Below are 21,219 nucleotides of genomic sequence, written 5' to 3'. Positions count from 1 at the left end.
TGTGCCCTTTTCCCCTCTTCAGTCCTGTGCCCTTTTCCCCTCTTCAGTCCTGTACCCTTTTCCCCTCTTCAGTCCTGTGCCCTTTTCCCCTCTTCAGTCCTGTGCCCTTTTCCCCTCTTCAGTCCTGTGCCCTTTTCCCCTCTTCCAGTCCTGTACCCGTTTCCCCTCTTCAGTCCTGGGCCCTTTTCACCCTTCGTCCAGGTCATTTTCCCTCTTTTCCATCCTGTGCACTTTTCCCCTCTTCAGTCCTGTGGGCCCTTTTTCCCTCTTCAGTCCTCTGTCCCTTTTTCCGCCTCCTTCAGTCCTGTTCCCTTTTTCCCCCTCTTCAGTCCTGTGCCCTTTTTCCCCTCTTCGTCCTGTACCCTTTTCCCCTCTCAGTCCGGTGCCCTTTTTTTTCCCCTCTTCAGACTGTGCCCTTTTCCCCTCTTCAGTCCTTTACCATTTTTTTCCCCTCTTCAGTCCTGTGCCCTTTTCCCCTCTTCAGTTCCTGTGCCCTTTCCCCTCTCAAGTCCTGTAACACCTTTGCCCCTCTTCATCCCTTTGCCCTTTTTCCCCTCTTCAGTCCCTGTACCCTTTCCCCTCTTTCAGCTCCTGTGCCCTTTTCCCTCTTCATATCCTGTACCCTTTTCCCCCTCTTCAGTCCTGTACCCTTTTCCCCTCTATTCGGTCCTGTGCCTTTTTCCCCTCTTCAGTCCCTGTACCCTTTTCCCCTCTTCAGTCCTGACCCTTTTCCCTCTTCAGTCCTTCCTTTTCCCCTCTTCAGTCCTGTGCCCTTTTCCCCTCTTCAGTCCTGTGCCCTTTTCCCCTCTTCAGTCCTGTGCTTTTCCCCTCTTCAGTCCTGTTGCCCCCTGCCCCTCTTCAGTCCCTGATAAGCTGTCCCCTCAAGTTCAGTGCCTCCCTGCCCTCCCCTCTTCAGTACTTGTGCCTTTTCCCCTCTTCAGTCCTGTACCCTTTTCCCCTCTTCAGTCCTGTACCCTTTTCCCCTCTTCAGTCCAGTCCTTTTCCCCTCTTCATCCTGTGACCCTTTTCCCTCTTTCAGTCCTGTGCCCTTTTCCCCTCGTCATCCTGACTTGCCTCCCCTCTTTCAGTCCTGTCCCTTTTCCCCTTTTCCCTTCTCTAGTCTCCTGCCCTCCCCTCTTCAGTCCCAGCCCTTTTCCCCTCTTCAGTCTCCCTCCCCTCTTCAGTCCTGTACCTCCCCCTCTCTTAGTCCATGTGCCCTTTTAAAAAAAATTTCCCCTCTTCAGCCCAATCCTGTGCCCTTTTCCCCTCTTCAGTCCTGTACCCTTTTCCCCTCTTCAGTCCTGTGGCCCTTTTTCTCTCAGTACCTGTACCCTTCCCCTCTTCAGTCCTGTTGCCCTCACCTGTCTGTATACACCCTGTACCTTTTTCCACAGTACTGTACCTTTTCCCCTCTCAGTCCATGTACTTTTCCCCCCTCTTCAGTCCTGTCGCCCCTCTCAACAGTCCTGTGTACCCTTTTCCCCTCTCAGTCCTGTGCCCTTTTTTTCCCCTCTTCAGTCCTGTACCCTTTCCCCCTCTTCAGTCCAGTCCTTTTCCCCTCTTCAGTCCAGTCCTTTTCCCCTCTTCTTCGTCCTGTACCCTTTTCCCTCTCAGCGCCAGGTCCTTTTTCCCCTCTTCAGTCCAGTCCTTTTCCCCTCTTCAGTCCAGCCCTTTTCCCTCTTCAGTCCTGTACCCTTTTCCCCTCTTCAGTCATGGGCCCTTTTCCCCTCTTCAGTCATGGGCCCTTTTCCCCTCTTCAGTCCAGTCCTTTTCCCCTCTTCAGTCCAGTCCTTTTCTCCTCCTCAGTCCAGTCCTTTTCCCCTCTTCAGTCCAGTCCTTTTCCCCTCTTCAGTCCAGTCCTTTTCCCTCTTCAGTCCAGTCCTTTTCCCCTCTTCAGTCCAGTCCTTTTTCCCCTCTTCAGTCAGTCCTTTTCCCCCCCTCTTCAGTCCAGTTTCCCTCCCCCTCTTCAGTCCTGTGCCCTTTTCCCCTCTTCAGTCCTGTGCCCTTTTCCCCTCTTCAGTCCTGTGCCTTTTTCCCCTCTTCAGTTCAGTTCTAAGAGTCTTCGTCATCGTCGTCGTTGTTGTGACAGTCTTCGCCCTGTTTCTCTCTTTGTACTCTCTTTGTAACCCACGCTTTTAAGATCTCCTGGATGTTCGTTGCCTCTTGTATTTCTTGGCAGAAAAGTATTGATTTTGCAACGCTGATCCTTCTTTTAGATTATTTAGTGTTCCGATGCCTCAAAAGTCCAATGACTGGACTGTGCCAGTGATTCTGACTGGTATATTTTTTTTTATCAGGGACAGTAAAAATGCTGTGGGTTTTTGCTCTCCCCTGTCATGTTTCATCGAGCTCTCAATGGTGGAGCTGGTGATCAGAAGTTTTGTATATCACGAGACGTTATGACAAATGAAAATCCATAACAGTGCCAAAGAAGACAAAGGAGTTTACGACAAATCATTTGCCTATTCATACATAAAAGATCCACATTTTTGTCGTGAAACTTTGCATATATTTTGGGAGGCAGTGATCAGGTGCTATTTTGTTACCCTTTGTTAATCCTCACCAACTTTTCTTAGGCGTTTCTTTCATAATATACCAAGTGTCATGAACATTTTATTTACTGTAGTCTGTAATAGCCCATTGTATATCAGTAACCACCGATGTGTCCTACAAGACATAGCAAGTTCTTAACATGTGTAACCACTGATATGTCTTTCACCTGGTATGCAGATGATTTCAGAGTAGGTAGTACTACTCACAAACACCACACCTGTCAGATAGATGCTCACTTTCGCACACCCGTAAACTGAAATGTATGTATATATGTGGGTAGTTCGGTTTGTGTTCTGTATGCGTTTGCCACACCATTAAGAATAAATCGTTGTTGGTTTGTGTGTGTATGTGTGTGGATGCATACAAAGTCGAATAACTTATCGTAGAACAGTTTCGTAGTACAAAAGATGTTTTGACCTGATGTAGTTTGTATAATTGTGGTGTTCATCGAGAAGGAAGCCCACCATCTTTTGGATTCTACAGAATGCAAGCAGGCATCGTCGAGTACTTGCTTTTCTCTCTCTCTCTCTCTCTCTCTCTCTCTCTCTCTCTCTCTCTCTCTCTCTCTCTCTCTCTCTCTCTCTCTCTCTCTCTCCTTCGTGCCATTTTGTAAAGTGGAAAATGCCAAATGCCCCAGACTGTCTCGGCTTATACCCAAGCCTCTCGATTCTGCACAGGTTTTGGTACAGAGAGGGATGAAGGAGTTCATCTGAAATGTCAGTAAATCATGACATTAAAAGAAGAAGATTCTTCTTCTTTCCATATAGCTCACACGAGTCTTCCTTCTTATAGCTAAAGATAAGTTGACATAAGTCGTCTTCTTTATAACTGAAGATAAGTTGACGTAAGTCGTCTTCCTTATAACTGAAGATAAGTTGACATAAGTCGTCATCCTTATAACTGAAGATAAGTTGACGTAAGTCGTCTTCCTTATAACTGAAGATAAGTTGACGCGAGTCGTCTCCTTTATAACTGAAGATAAGTTGACGTGAGTCGTCTTCCTTATAACTGAAGATAAGTTGACGGAGTCGTCTTCCTTATAACTGAAGATAAGTTGACGTGAGTCATCTTCCTTATAACTGAAGATAAGTTGACGGAGTCGTCTTCCTTATAACTGAAGATAAGTTGACACGAGTCGTCTTCCTTATAACTGAAGATAAGTTGACACGAGTCGTCTTCCTTATAACTGAAGATAAGTTGACACGAGTTGTCTTCCTTATAACTGAAGATAAGTTGACGCGAGTCGTCTTCCTTATAACTGAAGATAAGTTGACGTGAGTCGTCTTCCTTATAACTGAAGATAAGTTGACGCAAGTCGTCTTCCTTATAACTGAAGATAAGTTGACGTGAGTCGTCTTCCTTATAACTGAAGATAAGTTGACACGAGTCGTCTTCCTTATAACTGAAGATAAGAGGATACGAGTCTTCCTTCTTATAGCTTTATAGCTAAAGATAAGATGACGCGAGTCATCCTCCTCATCATTAAAGATAAGTTGACATGAGTCTTCCTTCTTCTGGCTAAAGATAAGTTGAAACAGAGGCGACAGAAACGAGAGGGGAAATGAAAATGAAAATGGAAGAAGGAATTCACTGCTTTCAGCGAAAATTATTTAGAACATGAAGACAATGTACTTGATACATTCCATGCAAAACTCAGTCAGGTTTTGCCCTATTTAAAATAAGCAATTATTCTAAGTTCGTAAGTCCTTGACTGGATAAAATTACGACAAATAAAAAAGAAGATTATTTTAATAGAGGTATCAGAACAGTAAGCACCTTTCACTTGTAAGTGGAATTGACATGGAAAAGTAACTAAAGAAAACTGGTTAACATGACCCCTTGACTCACTGTGTGTTTATTTACTTGTGAATTTATTGCTTTTTGAAAAATGAACCGAATAGGGGTGAGGGAATATTATGAATGGTGGAATCTGAGGTCACCTTTTTATTATACATAGGCGTTCACCTTAGTATAAATAGGCTTTCAGCTTCTTAGGATGCATAAGCCTTCACCTCCTTAGTATACTACATAGGATAGGATTTTGCATCCTTAGTATACATGGGCTTCATGGGTTAGGAGATTTGCGTCTTACTATGCGAGCACACAAAAATTGGAAGTCAGGTCATCTGCGTGATGAACTTTGACCTTCCTTATTTTTATGTATGTATTTATATATATATATATATATATATATATATATATCTATATATATATATATATATAGATATATATATATATAATACACGTATATACTATACGTCTATGTGTGTGTCTACTAACAGGCATTGCTCAAAAATTTCTTAATGTATTTGTGCGTGTTTATACGACATACACACACACACATTAAGTAGTGCCTGAGCAAAGACTGTTAATAAACACTCGTACATACGAATGTGAAAAGTCACATTAAAAGACACGCAAAGGAAATATGAAAGGTCAAAGTTCATCACGTAGGTGACCTGACTTCCGATTTGTGTGTGCTCAGAAAGTAAGACGCAAATCTCCTAAACCATGAAGTCTAGTATGTATCCTATGAAGGTGAAATCCTATGAATATTAAAAAACTGAAAGCCTGTGTATACTAAGATTGTAAAATCCTATGTATACCATTATATATTATATATATATATATATATATATATATATATATATATATATATATATATATATATATATATATATACATTAAAATCTCATATGCAAAGAGAGAATACTCGGTTCATGGTGGCTGACAGAAAACACCTGCCTACAAATTTATGTGCTCTAATAAATGATTAGCTATACTCTCTCTTTTTGCTCTAAATAATAGGAAGGTAATGATTTTCCCACATGAGGTTCTGAAGGAGTACAATTCACAGAAGTACAATTTGTGGATTCGCTCGATTGACGGGCTCAAAGTAAAGTTTGAGTTGTGTCTATCCAGATCACTTGGATTTGGAGAGTATATTATTATTATTATTATTCAGATGATGAACCGTATTCTTATGGAACAAGCCCACCGCAGGGGCCATTGACTTGAAAGTCAAGCTTCCAAAGAATAGTATCATGGCGTTCATTTGAAAGAAGTAACTGAAGGTAATGGGAAATACAGAGAGAGACCTGTTATAAGAAAAACGGGCAAATTGACAGATAAATAGTTATACATATGAATAAAAATGTAAGTAAAATATTGAAATAAAAGTTGAATTGTATTAAGGTTGCAATGTACCACATCTTCGCTTGAACTACTGGAGTTCCAGTTGGACGATAGCCTCAGGGAAGTAGAAGGCTGTATGGAAGTTTTGATATAAATCATTCCCTTGGTTACCGAGATCGCAGTCGAGTAATCCCACAGGCTGTACTGGTTTATCGGAGTCTGGTATCTCTCATGCTGTAAATGCAGCAATCGTACAGCCAAAAAGCTGTAAGTGCAGCAATCGTACAGCCAAAACTTGCAGTGTCTGAATGTATATTGATGTTTCGATAGAAATATGCTAGTATTACATCTTCCCTCCGACTTGTACAGCACAGTATAGCAAGGTTATAACACAAAAGAGAGAACAAAATGTTTCTGTTTTGGATTCAAATTAAAATATTTAAAGCGCCCCTGTGGCGTGATCGGTATGGTCGTGACCTGCCACCTCAGTGGCGGCGAGTTCGATTCTCGGGCATTCCATTGAGGTGTGATAAATGCTTATTTCTGGCGATTGAAGTTAACTCTCGAAATGGTTCAGAAGTCACGTAAAGCCGTTGGTCCCGTTGCTAAATAACCACTAGTTCCATGCAACGTAAAAACACCAAACAGACAGACAGACGAAAAAATATAACTTGTTTAACTTGTTGCCATGAGTGGACGTCTTAATAAGAAAAGGCGAAGGAGTTCGTTTGAAACTGTCGAAAAGTACAATTATCGACCTCACGGTTGGTGCTCGAAATTTGGTAGCATCTATAAAAGAGGAGAAACAAATAATGTAGAAAACGAGAAATATGAAAAAATGTAGAAATGTGGATCTCCTTATGTTTGAAACTATACAATACAATTATAGACCTCACACTTGGTGCTTGAAATATAGGCCTAGCAGAAATGAAGATGTGTGTGATTACTGTGGCATATCTGCTGCTACACTTTTTCTTTAGCTGCATGCTATATGAATGGAGGGAAGCTACGAATTTTAATCCGATATTTTGGAAATGTAAAACCATATGGAAATCATATTTATACATTGCTGTTCAGAGAAGCCTGGTTAAGGCATTAAATTATCGATGGATAAAAATATAAATTAAATTGGCTCCCAAGAATTTCATCATGTACCAAGGTACTTTAAAGAATGATATGCAGACTTTAATAAAAACACCCTAAAACAAAAAAGTTAAAAATAAACATGTAAGAAGAAATGGCAGTCTTTCTGTTGGGTAAAGTTATAAAACTAACAGGAAATCATTCAAGAAAACGAGACGTTGTAACTGGAGTATAAATATGGTCCATCCGTTGATCGAAAAGAGTTATCAGATAAATATGAGGTTCCTTTCGGCTCTTTGCAAAGGAAGCAAGTGGAGAGGAAAAGAAGGCTTAGAAGATGAGTGACAAGATGATCATTTTAGTCATTTTGGGCTTTCCTGCTCATGTGTCTTAAGTGATAGTAGCTGGTCCATCGGTAATTTCGTCTTTGACTGAGTGCCTTCATGTGATTCTATTTTTTTACGTATGTATGTGTAAATCGATTTAATGTTTACTTGTGCCTTGTGTAAATGGGGATTTATGTGTATGCATGTATTTGTACGCACGGTATCTGTTGTTTTGTTCATCTTGAGGTTATTATTATTATTTCTGTTTATGGAGAAACAAACCCACAGTTATGCATGATAACAATACAAAACAGTGGATTTGTTCCTCTGTTCCAAGACTTATGCTACTATGAGTATGTTTCAATGGTTATCATCACTCTGGTGAATTTAATTTTTCGTGAAATCATTGATGTTGTTTGAAGATTGACTGAAAAAAATTACACCTTTTTCATCACATCAGGTTTATTAGACTTGGAAAAAATGTAATTGAGAGATCTGTGGGATTTAGCTCTTATTGACAAGTAAGTGTTGCCCATTTCACTGTTACTGAAAACCCATTAGATTGTGTTTAATCATATAAACTTTGAGTAGTAGTACTAGTATTCACTTTTTGGGGAAGTGACGTTCACAGAATATTATTTTTGTTCCTTACTGGAATGATCATCTCAAAAGGAGTGTTTTGAAATTAAGTATTAGGCTAGGTTAAGTAATGAATATTTTTCCCAACGTCTGATGAATATCTTAGACAATTAATACTGGTGAGCATTCTTAAACTTATGATTTGACTTAGAGATTGTTTAGAATGTGTTAAGAGACTATTGCACGTATGGCCTAGGTATCATGTTGTAGGTACAAATATAATCTTAGTGTTCATAGGTAAGATTCATTATGTTTTCAGAGGACGTTTTTTTTTCAAATCAAATAATCCTTGCTGTATGCAAAATAGAAGTTAGAAAAATTCTGTCATTAGGTCTAGAACAGTAGTATTTGGTCTAGAGGCAAGGCTTTTGAAGAAAATGCTGCTGTAGTTAGGGCTAACTAGGTAACATGAGCCAATTCCAACAGCCTTTCTAATATGATCACGGTGTTATAATTCAGTAAGCAAATGATTCGCTTCATTACAGAATTATGCTACTGTATAGTAGGTATATCATTAAGCTGAATGCATCAGTGCTGTAGGCCACATCTTGCAAAACAATAAAAAAAAAGTGGGTTTGTCATTTCAAAATATCAGTCACATCCAAAATGGAAAGGTTATTACACGTTAGACGTCTAAAACACAGGCTAAACACAGTCAGCATTTAAGCTCTAATCTTAAAAAAGTCTATCTTAAGAGGAAAATTTATATTATGGGGTAAATATTTTTCTAATTTACTTTCATTTACTCTTAATGCTCAAGTCCTGAGCTTGCAATGCCCAGGTAACAAATGCTGACTTTAAGAAGTGACAGAAGCTTGTGAAAAAAGAGGGGAAATTAACAGAGGGAAAATGAGGAAGGTAAAACTTCTTGAAAAATAGTGCAATGTATCATATGACATTAGATTACTTACTCCAAACGTTGGAATTGACGTATGGAGAGAGGAAGAAGAGGACAAGAAGGGGTTGTATGTAATAAATACAGTTGTCAAATTAAGTATTTTGTAAGTTATTTTTTGGCATTTCGAATTCAGCCTGATTTAGTTTAGCTACACCAAGCAAATATTTTAGAAGATACATGCAGGTTTGATAACAACAAACAGCTAGCTAATAGGCTATGTGAGTTAGCTTTGAGCAATTTTGAAAGTCATTGGCCCATGCTATATTTTGATGCTTCGGCTTCAGTTTCAGTTTGGTTTAGATGCAAGTGATTGGCTTCAGAAGCTAAGTGCTAGGATGTAGAAAATCTGCCAGACTATCGGTGTAGATTCTGTGCAAAAGGGTTGGAACAGAAGAGAAATGTCTGGGAGCAAAAGCTGGAGGTATTTCTACAGAAGCACTCCGCACGGCCTGCAAGGAACGTAGGCTAACCGCGGATACGACATCCACTAGGGATTGGGCTGTCCAATGTATTTCGCCGTGTTTAGCACTGGATCCCGGGGAGTTAATTACAGCCGTCCGAATAAATATTACTTAAAATTCTTGTTCAGTAAGTAAAACTGCATAGAAAAACCGCAGCTGCCATAGTCTAGGCCGCCGCGGATACTAAGTACCTTGATCTACCAAAGGTTAGGCTATGTTGTAGAGTGTCTGAAAAGGGTTCTCTCACTTCTGCTCTGTTATGTTACTTAGGTAGAAGCTTGGTGTTCCCCATTACTGTGTCATCTTTTCTTAAGAATGCCTCAGAGATTGTCTGTCACTCACAATATACCTAATAATAGGGTAAACAGTATGGTAAATAGTACCCCCTAAAAGTAGGATACATTCTGTATATGTATAGTATTGGAAAGTGGCATTTGGAGGCTTTGAAGCAACTGCCTGATACGAGAAGTAGGTAAGATAAATTCCCTAGGTTTGGCATTCGAGAAAAGAATCATTAATCCTTTTGGTGTGTTATCTAAAAGATCACAGAAGAATGATTGCTTTCCTAGTCAACTGATGTCCTTTAATTGTGTACATCAACCTACCGGGTATGAAATCAACGTTGAGTTGTTGGTGAAGTATTTCTCGTTGAAACTGGTATATAATGAATTCTTGTGTTGTCAGGGAATTAGGTAGTTATTCTGATTGTTACCCCAGACAATATGATGATGCCTAGCTTTTGCCTCAGGTTCTTTCTGCTTTGTTTAGCAAATATTTTGGAATTTTTTGAGCTCACCATTTGTTAGGTCAAGCATTAATTTCATGTACTACTGTACTTCAAAATCAGCCAGAAAAATCTAGTGACATACAGTATATGATTAACTTGGGAAAAAATTCTTTGTGTGGGCCTCTGATCACTTTATATTTGTACTGAAGGTCTTAAGAATTCTTATTTATTCCTGTATATGACCATATATATAATTGATGCCAAAGGTGCACCATTTCAGACCAAACAAATTTCTTTGATAGAATTTGTAAATCATTTTAGCTATCATTTAAGTGAACAATACGAGAAGAATCATTTTGAGGAATGGAATCTCTGAAGGATTTCCTAATTATATTTTTCTTTTTTCTTTATCAGAGTTCATGCCCAAGAGCATTATCCTCAGACATAATTACCCTGGGATAATTAACCTGATAGCAACAGGTATACAAAAAATATACATATCAAAGTACTAACAAGGTTTTAGCTCAAAAGAGGGCTTTTTCTTGGATGACTAGCTTAATATAGTTTCAAAGATCTACATTGTAGATGTGTACAGCACAGTTAAGCATGTTGTGATGGAACTAAAATTTTAAGTTGGAAGACTTATTGACCAAGATGATAAATATAAACCTCACTGCACAAGTATAAAGAATGAAAAGCTTTACCAACGTGTCTGAGCAATGTCAAGAATAAGTGGCACGACATTCTTCGAATCAAATCTATTAGCCTCCTCCAAGTAGCTGTGATTAGTGATGTCCCTTGTAGTGCTGTTATCGTATCCAAAGGCTGAGCATCCTTTAACCATTTCCTGCATCGATGGATGTGTTTGTTGTGCAGTGAGGGGGCGTAGTCCATCAAGCATTTATTTTGGGAATAACATTCACCTTCTAGTAGACTGTTCGTAAAATGATCTAACACATTCCTTCTGTTTGCTACTGTTTTTCAGCCTTCATACGTTGCGTAGATAACAGGAATGCATTGAGTGTAGGATGTTGTCATTGTTAATAGAGATCACAGTGCAATCCTTTCCTTTTTATGTTTGGTTCACATTGCTTTTTTTTTTAGCTGACACTACAAAAAATATATTAAAAGCACCCAAGCCTTAAGTGAAGTCCCCAAATCCTCAGTTTGATCTATGTGATTCATGGTGTTACATTTTACCTAAAAAGAAACCTAACACTTCTTTTCTACAGAGAGAACTTCAGAATTTACACCGTTTTACCATAGAAAGTTTAGCATAAATATAATGAAATTATGTAGGAGTTTAATTTTGGGTAGTGTGTGTTCTCAAATTGAGTTGAAAAGTTTGTTTTTTCCTTCAGGTAATTTCAGATTTCATTCTGGCTAGAGAATATTTAATTTCATTCAGTTCAGAATTTAGTGGAAGCCCTGACAGTCAAGGGGATGCAAAATATTCTGCTTAGAATGTTGATTCCAAAATGGTGCCACTAGATAAAGTATTTATAAATATGTTTCATGGTATGAGATTTTACTGTAGTGAATTTATTAAATTAGTTCCAGATAAGTCACAGTAGTATAATGTATAGTATTATATTTATATAATATATATATATATATATATATATATATATATATATATATATATATATATATATATATATATATATATATATATATATATATATATATATACATGTATATAGAAAGCAATGAGTTGTTTCCTGTAACAGGGGAAACTGTAGGGGTTTTACAGTTAAAGACTAAAACCTCTGCTTCCTTTAATTACATTGAGGTGGGAGTTCCTGCCAGTTTAGGGTAGAGGGTGAAATGACTGAAGTGTTTTTGAAAGGAGAGGCATATAATGAAATTTCTAACAAAAGATACATGGACAAGAATTACAGTGGATCCCCTGGATTCACAGGGGATGCATGCCACATGCCCCGAATAGCTCAAATGCTTAGAATGGCCTATTTTGATCATTCAAAAAACCCTTTAAAGTGCTTATACCTGAGTATTTTGATAGTTTTATCACAAAAAGTGCAATTAGTCATGGAAATAATAGGAAAATACATAATTATATGTGCATATTGTGTTAAGGGAGAAAGATGGGGGTGAAATGGTGAAAAGTATTAATACAAAGACAATGTAAAGATGAAGTTAGTATTTGGGAAAAGATGGCATAGCACATTTTGAGCCAGTTTGGTCATATGGAGAGAGTGGAGGGAGATGATAGGTGGCAGAAGTTTTAGGAAATGGTGGTGACTTAGAAGTGTGGGGAAGATAAGATTGTGGCAGGACATGGGTAATGACCATTGCATCCCTGATGTGTCTTCATCGTACCTTTACAAGTACTGGCTGTCATTGAGTTTTTTTGCTCAGGTTGTGCCTTCCTGATTCTAGAGATAAATCATGAATATGTCTGTTATGTTTGTCTCTTCAGACTGACCCCTTTTATGGGAAACAACTTATTGGAAATACATACATACAAACACACACAATTGTATGTGCATATATATATATATATGCACATATATTGTGACCTAATATTTCCTGTTGATTATAGTATCAAGTTTTTCTTTTTATGTTATCATAAATAGTTTGAGTTACTTTGGCATCAACATATTTTTTTATGGTGATCCACAATCCAGATGGAACATTTATTTTAATGTCTATGTGTTATTGGAAGCCGGGCCTTTTTATTACAGTTAAACTGCAGTGCTGTATCTTCCTTTCAGAGTAACAGGAGGTGAACTTTTCGATCGTATTGTAGAAAAAGGCTCTTACACAGAGAAAGATGCATCAGATCTTATAAGACAAGTTTTGGAAGCTGTTGACTACATGCATGACCAGGGAGTTGTTCATAGGGATCTCAAGGTAAGACCTCCTGCTCTGTTTCAGTTGCTTTTGTTGAGTAGCACATCTCAGCTGCTTATTAGTTCTAGATAGCTGGAGTTACTTCTCAAAAAAGGACAAAATATTTCCATTTTAACATACAGTTATATCATTGTTTCACATACCAGTAGCATATAATTATAATGAAATTGCAGGTTATATGTTCAAAATGTTAAATAATGTAGTGCTTATTTCATTTTGCCTCAGTTAGTGTTTTCAAATTTAATATATTTTCATGTCTATGACTATGGATAATTGGTTTTGAAGGAAGTCAACAAAGAACTTTGTTTCAGTGTTTTTTAATCCCAATACACATAAACAGTCAGTGCACATACAGCCAACTGCCTTCAAATAACTCTTCTCTCCTTCACACACATGTGGTTTTATTTCTACAATGTTACTTGATTTGTAATCCCTTTCCATTTCTCTGGGCCAGTCATTCAAAGTTCCACTGTATTTTCTTAGTATATGGCCCCCTCCCTCTCGTTTACATTTGAATTGCACATACATATTCACCAGCATATGAACAGAATAGGATGTCAAGTTAGTAATATCCAAAATATATCTCCCAATTGAAATTTAGGAATAATTATAAAACAAATACTAAATATATCTGCTCCCCATTTACCTTCCCCACTGATGTATCTTCAAATCAAAACACTATTAGTTACTGCTACATTATTGTTTTATGGGCAATTTTTTGAGTGTGTGAAAACATTTGAACCACTTTTCTTGATGGTCTGTTAACCTCTTCAAAAACGGCAAACATTCATAGGCAATCCCTCTGGTAACAAAAGAAATTCATCATCAACACTTTCTAGTCTGAAACTTTCATTAGAAGATTAAAGCTTGTCAGTAAGATATGGTATGGAGAATCAGTTTTTTTCTTTACAAATCTTCAGACCATACTATTATGAGACACAGAGGCACAAGAGCAAATTAAGGGGTTATATTGACAGTTTACCAGATTTGCATATTTTTGAATGGAGAACCATTTATAGGTAGTAATGGGTTCAGTGCTTGTTGTACTGTACTCATATACATAACACTACATAAGGCAGAGATCAGTTCCTGAGGTGTGACTCAAGTCAAATCCAACATTCAGATCTTAACTTTTAAAAATTTATAAAAAAAGAAAAAGTGATGAAAACCTTACCTTTAATCCTGTGGTTGGCTTGCACACGGAAGAATGTCAACATATACTTATTTTCATGTGGGAGCTCAGAAACTAATACCCAACCTAATGTCGACTTAACTTTGGATTTTTGTCTTAATGCGGAGGCGATTTTATAATGAATAATTTTTAAAAGCGTCATAAGATTGGTTTGACTAAAGTCGAGACTGCCTTAACTTGGGGGCTGCCTATTGATGTTGACTAACTATTTTATCCAATGTCAACATGATTTGTAAATAATCTTCATTGGTACACTGCTAGAAATAAACATACAATTTCAATGTCTTACAGTGATTGGCATGAAGTTTTATTTATGCTTCATTTACTGTGTTGTCATAAATTATTTTGTGAACCTTTCAGAATATGTAATGGTTTTTCTGTTGTCGTTCTTTTACAGCCAGAGAACTTACTCTACTACAGTCCTGATGAAGACAGCAAGATTATGATTAGTGATTTTGGTCTCAGCAAAATGGAAGATTCAGGGATCATGGCTACTGCGTGTGGTACTCCAGGTTATGTTGGTGAGTGTATCTTTGGCTCCTGTGTTACCAGGGTACTTTTAATGATCCCATATAATCTTGTCTATCAATTACGGTAATTTATAGTTGTTCGGATGCTTATCCCATTTATCACCGCTGTCTGCTTAGGATGTTTACTGTTTTGCTAAAATATTTTCTGGGATTGGCCTGTGTCGCCCAGTGAAAGTACCTTATACCCTAACACTCATTTCATGGTATGAATAATTGCTAAATATACCAGAGAAAAAAAGCTATATGGAAATGCCAGAGTTACTACCTCTGGATTGATCACCTTCATAGGTGTCGGTATAAAAACGGGGCGAGTGGATGCCATTACCACAGACCTCCAGCCAAATAGTCTCTCCTCTCTCAAAATCCCTCACCAGAGAGGAGCCGTTCCAACGATCCCCCTCCGATCGTCCCCGCTTCTTCTGCCAAGAACAACATTCCTTCATAGCACTCGTTGTCACGGTGTGTTTTTTATCGTGATTTCTAGCTTTTGTGATTGTGGATTTATTGTGTCTTCTGATCATCAGGAAGCATCTTCATCTAAGTTGAGTATTATTTTTCTGACTTTGTACGTGTTCGGGCAGCGGTGCATTTTATGTGGTACTGTTTATTATAATGTCAACTGGGAGCCGAGCGTATCAGCTCTCGTGCGGCCATTTAGTAAATGCATTGCTGTTCGCGTATTCAGTCGCCTCAACTTTTTTTATTACGATAAATCATTATCATTTTTGCTTTTTACAGTATACGCTACTGTTATCGTGGAATTTTACCATTTCGCTCCTGATGGGTTCCGATAGGTTGTTTAATAAAATTTATCAATTTTAATTATAACCTACCTACCTATCAGAGGGTTTCCCCCTCTCTCTTTTTTAAAAAAAGGCCTTCAGGAGCGATGCGGTTCCCTCACGAAATACAATAAATTTTCATTCTATTACATGTGCGAATATTGTGTTGTAGTGACCTAGGCTAGCCAAATGTTACGCTTTTTACTGGAGAAGTGATAATTCTCATTAATTCGCGATGCTCATGCATTTTATGTAGATGATTTTATTGCTATTTAGTTTGTTACAATATTATTGCTATTATATTGACGATGTTGGGAGTCCTATACGAATATTATCTATCCTTGGCCGCTTATTACCGTTCCTAGCCTACCTGACCAGATCTAGGTTAGATTTTGGAAGTTAGGCTGGGCGGTAAAGAGTTTTTTCTCTCTACCTTAGTTGGTTTTAGTTCTGGCGATCCTGACCAGACTATTGAATTAGTTTTGGAAGGTGATCCTTTACTAGAGAATTCTCTCTTGTCACAGAATGTAGGTGCTAGACCCATCTTTCCTGACCAGGTCGATATATATATTCGATTTTGGAGGGTTAGTTTAGGTTCTGAGTTCCCTCTTTCACGACGTTCTATTAAGCGCCGTCCTAAGCCACCTGACCAGATTGGTATATCTGATTTTGGAGGGTTAGGCTGGTTTTGTAGATGGATTATTTTTTCGTCGGTACTTCCAATAATTCCTGTTTCAATATTTTAGTTAGTATAGCCTTGGCTAATTCCTCCTTTAGGGTGTCATTTGGCTTGCCGTCCTCTGCCCCTTTAGTTGTAGGTTTTTCCACGGCTTCTCGGAAGGTATTAATCACCTGACCGGTCGCTGTTGCCAGGCGTTTCGTTAGCTCGCTTTTCTAGTAACCCTTACGGGGAAAGGCAGCTGGAGCGTTGAGCACCATCCCGGGGGTTTTAGTCGGAGGAGATTAAGGAGTTGTAGTTTACATATTTTTGTTATTACCCCCTTGTTTGTATTTTACTAGTTACCCTTCCCCCTCCGTGCTCTTCCCTTCTGGCCGGTTTGTTTCTGGTGGTGTTTCGTTAGCTCGCTGTTCTAGTAACCCTTCCGGGGAACGACAGCTGGAGCGTCTAGCACTATTCCCGGGGGATTAGTCGGAGGAGGTCAAGGAATAGAGTTTTTATAATCTCTGTGGGTACTTCCCCGGCTCTGTGTTTCCCGGTCAAAGTATGTTCTATCATTACTCTCGCCGGGTTATTACACACTGGAAGTAGTTAGTACGTATTGCTAAGTCCGCTGCTCTGTTTTACATTATTCTCAATTTTTCCGCTGCTGCCCCTATTCCGGTGGGAATGGAACCAGGTTTAGAGTACTTTTCCATTTAATTTGGAATAGCTACTCTTTTCCGGTACATTCAGGTTCAGACCAGGTTTACCTGGCTCCCTGTTCTATTCGTATTTAACCAGTTCCATCGGTATTAGCAATCACGATAATGAGATCGTGGATTCCAGAGCAAGCGGAGACTTTCACAGCTTGTTTTTTAATACAATTCTTACTGAAGAGTTGATTTTTTCCCTGTAACTAGTTATCAAAAAACTAGTTTAAGTGTACTCATGCATCAATTCTAACTTACAGATGGTACACTGTCTGGAGTTGGGCTGCTCGGCTGTCATTCAACAACCCTGTTGGCATGCAGTCTGCCGATCTCATGCCAGCTGTTCGGTACAGATGGAAAATTTCCTAGTCTGGCATCCGGATGGCTGCGAAGTATGTTAGGGTTTAGTACAGAACGTAACTAATGAGTCTGTAAGTTCCATCCGCACCTTGGTAATGTTTATTTTTTAACAATAGTTGCATATAGGAGGGGTGAATTTCTGGAGGATCTGATTTCGTCCTTTCTTACAGACCCCTCTGGCACTTGAGACCTCCTCACTGACAAGCCTTAAAACCTGGGTAGGTGGCTATGGCAGGAATGTAACCGCTGGATGTCCCTATATGCTGTTGGAGGAGATGTGCTCTCTCCTCTATCCCAATGCTAGGATTTCGGCAGCAGTAGCTAGGGAACTTGCGGCTCCTATCATAGAGAGGATCTGCCTAGAGACCCAGATCCCCCTTGATGAGGGTTTATGTGAGGAAGTGACCGGAGAGGTAGCAGACATCAGCCTACACCGAGAACCGATGGCCATCGACTCGCAGAAAGAAGGTAGGGAGGTAAGTGAGGCAGGAGGTATTAGCTCTAAGGTTAATATTTTTAGTCCATCTTCTTCATCGTCTTCCTTCCAGGGGTTTTTGAAGTCCAGGATCCTTGAGGAGAGGTTTGGTTCTGAAATCCCCAAGGTGAAAACTTTAACAAAGAATTCCCTGCAGAAGGCTGCCAGACCAGCTAAGCCTTCTCCAGTGGACTCCGCCAGGTCATCATTGGCTACCAAGCCTTTGACTGCCCCGGCGAAAGCTACTCCCCCACAGAAGGGGTCGAGAGCTAGAGGTCCTAAAACTTGACCATTGGAATCCGGCTTTAACCCTGATGCCTTTGCAAATCTCCTCATGGAGAAGATGGGCAGCATAGTAGACTCGAGGTTTCAATCGATGTCGTCTCAGCTCGCTTCGGGCTTAGAGACATCAGGACAATCTATCTTGTCTCTTCCTCAGAGACTACAGACTCAGGAGAGTTTGCTGGCTGGACTTACTCAGTCCTGAGGCACACAACAATCCTTCGTTGTACCGGATGCATCTAAGCTCCCGCCATTTGAGGATAACAACCCATGGCGGTTGGCTCTGCATGCTCCTTTCTCTGAGGGCATGCTGACAATTGAAGGATGCGGTACCCGTATGGTGGAAGATTATGAATTCTTCCCGGAGGGTCTCCAATTTCCCTTCCTGGGCTACGTTCGTTTAGCCAAAGAAGCCTTTGTGAGAGTAGACAAAGTCCCCAAGGAGACGGTGATCTATCCTAGGGACCAGGCACAGTCGGCATTGGTCCGCACTCTTTCAGAATGGGAGTGCATTAACATGAAGAGGACACCAAATAAAGGTTGTTATACCATGTTCGTGGTAGGGGATAACGTCCCGACCCCTTGTACTTCCAAGATTGCAGAATTAACTCTGCAGGCGGGAATAGAGGATAAGCAAATGCCTCAACTTAGAGAGACAGAACCTACCTCTTTGCTCTTTCCCGGAGATCTGGAGTGCTGGGTAGGCGCTCTGGAAACTTTCACAGTGAAAGGCTTCCCAGAATTCCAGATGCCTTAGTAAAGGCAGAATTCGAGGCTAAATGTAGGCTAAGTAGATCAATCAATTCCGTTACCACGGTGGAATTGACGGCTTCAGTCTACTCTGAGGAACCTTTATTCCGGGTCCTAACAAAGTCGCTGCTGCAGACTTTCCAAAGTGACCTGTATGATTTTGTGGTTGCTAGGCGGAGTTGCAGGAAGCATGTCCTGGCCTATGCGTCCATCAGACACGAGCCTAATAAACTAATTAAGGCTTCAATCTGGGGACCTAAACTCTTCCTTGAGGACATAGTGAATGGTATCATTAGTGAGGCAGCTAGGGCGAATCAGAATCTTCATGTCCGCTGGGGCCTTCCCTTCAAGAGGAAGTTTGAAGCCTCCGGACTACAACCCAAAAACAGGAAGAGGGTCAGGAAGTATCAGCCTTTCCAGACCTCTCAGTCACAGGCACTGGTACAAGCAGTCCCTGTCTCACAGCTTGGTCAGCCTTCAACATCTAAGGCAAGACCACAACAACAGTTTGTCCTTGTACAAAGGCAGCCAACTCAACAACCCTCGAGTTCGGCTACATTTGTGACCTCCCCTGCTTTCAACGCTTCGTTTGAAACACAGGGAGCCTTTCAAACCTATAATAGGCAAGGAAGAGGCAGTAGAGCAAGAGGAGCCTACCGGCACAGAGCTGGTTCCAGAGCCACCTCTAGGGGCAGAGGTTTCAGAGGAGGCAGAGGAAGTAAGACCTCAAGCAGCCAATGATCCAGTCCAGGTAGGTGGGAGACTGTACCTCTTCGGGGACCATTGGACCTTCAGTCCATGAGCCCAAAGTATAGTATCAAAAGGTCTGGGGTGGATATGGATACAAGGGCCTCCTCCACCAGTCAGATTCCACCAAATCCCAATGACAGACCTTCTAAATTATGCCAAAGACCTTCTCCAGAAGAAGGCAATAAAGGTCAGACACCTGAAGTTTCAGGGACGTTTGTTCACCGTGCCAAAGAAGGACACGGACAAACGAAGAGTGATTCTGGACTTGTCCAGTCTCAACTCATACATTCAATGCGACAAGTTTCGCATGCTAACTGTCTCGCAGGTACGGACCCTACTTCCCCGTGGGGTCGTCACCACCTCTATCGATCTTACAGACGCCTATTATCACGTCCCGATAGCGAGAAACTTTTCTCCCTATCTAGGATTCAAACTAGGAAGACAGGCTTATTCGTTCAGAGTAATGCCATTCGGGCTCAATATAGCCCCCAGAATATTCACCAAACTGGGAGAGACAATAGTTCAAGAACTAAGAGCTCAGGGGGTTACGCTAGTAGCTTACCTAAACGACTGGCACCCAACGACAAGGAATGTCACAGGGCAACAGCCAAAGTAATAAAATTCCTAGAGTATCGGGGTTCCAGATAAACAAGGAAAAGTCACGTCTCATTCCAGCGTCTCGCTTTCAATGGTTAGGAATCCAGTGGGATCTAACCACACACAAACTATCTCTTCCGCCAACCAAGTGCAAAGAGATAGCAAAAACTACGAGGCAATTTCTAAAAAACAGACGGGCGTCTCGCCGTACCCAAGAAAGAGTACTAGGTTTACTTCAGTTTGCTTCACTAACAGACCTCTTGTTGAAAGCAAGACTGAAGGGTATCAACCGGGTATGGCGGAAAAGAGCCAACAGCAGACTCAGAGACAAGATCTCCTTGATTCCGCTGATACTGAAAAAAAAACTACGTCCATGGACAACAATCAAGAGTCTTTCCAAGTCAGTTCCACTCCAGTTTCCCCCACCGTCTCTAGTAGTCCACACGGATGCTTCTCTGAGCGGATGGGGGGGCTATTCTCAACACAAGAAGGTTCAAGGAACATGGTCGACGGTATTCCGCCAGCTTCATATCAACATCCTGGAAGCAATGGCCGTTTTCCTGACCCTAAAAAGACTAGCTCCGGCCAGGAATATTCATATCAGACTAGTCTTGGACAGTGCAGTGATAGTTCACTGCCTAAACAGAGGAGGCTTCAAGTCAAGTCACATAAATCACGTGATGATAGTGATCTTCTCGCTGGCAATGAAACATTGGCACCTGTCAGCTACTCACCTGGCAGGTTTACGAAATGTCATTGCGGATTCCCTATCCAGGACAACTCCGCTGGAATCGGAATGGTCTCTGGACACAAAATCATTCAATTGGATTTGCCTACAGATTCCAGACCTTCAAGTGGACTTGTTCGCCATGGAATCCAACCACAAACTTCCATGTTGTGGCTCCCAATTTGGATCCTCTAGTTCACGCCACAGATGCGATGTCCATAGACTGGAACAATTGGCAGAAGATTTATCTGTTTCCACCAATAAACTTTTTAATGAAATTTCTACACAAACTCAGATCTTTCAAAGGGCAGATAGCGTTGGCAGCACCCAACTGGCCGAAGAGCAATTGGTTTCCTCTTCTACTAGAGTTGGAACTCCGGCCCAGAAGGATTCCCAACCCAAAGCTGACTCAGGTGGTACAAACTCAGACTGTGTCAGCTTCCCTAAGAGTTCTGAATGCCCTAACTTTATGGATTTCATGAAGTTTGCGGCACAGAAAGATGCTAATATTGACCCGCTTAACACATTGTTTGTGGAATCAGACAAAAGAGAATCGACACTCCGGCAATGTGATTCAGCAGTGAGGAAATTAGTCATCTTTCTAAAAGAATCAGATGCTCAGACAATGACTACAAATCTGGCAATTTCATTTTTTAGAACTCTGTTCAAAAAGGTCTAGCCGCTAGTACCATTACTACGACTAAGTC

At 40.4% G+C, this 21,219-nt stretch overlaps 1 protein-coding gene across 1 annotated transcript in view; it reads left to right on the top strand.

Moving 5' to 3' along the window:
* Positions 1 to 21,219, top strand: part of LOC135225882 (calcium/calmodulin-dependent protein kinase type 1-like) — a 124,976-nt gene that overhangs the window by 42,523 nt on the left and 61,234 nt on the right. Inside the window, exons 4-5 of the mRNA XM_064265449.1 lie at positions 12,558 to 12,696; positions 14,286 to 14,409. Of these exons, the coding sequence (XP_064121519.1) occupies positions 12,558 to 12,696; positions 14,286 to 14,409 (263 nt within the window). The remainder of the gene's footprint in view (positions 1 to 12,557; positions 12,697 to 14,285; positions 14,410 to 21,219) is intronic.

This window comes from Macrobrachium nipponense, chromosome 13 (assembly GCF_015104395.2).
Source record: "Macrobrachium nipponense isolate FS-2020 chromosome 13, ASM1510439v2, whole genome shotgun sequence".
In the NCBI taxonomy this organism is placed as follows: Eukaryota; Metazoa; Arthropoda; class Malacostraca; order Decapoda; family Palaemonidae; genus Macrobrachium; species Macrobrachium nipponense.
The sequence above is the reverse complement of the archived record's forward strand: the minus strand, read 5'-3'. Positions and strand labels throughout refer to the sequence as shown.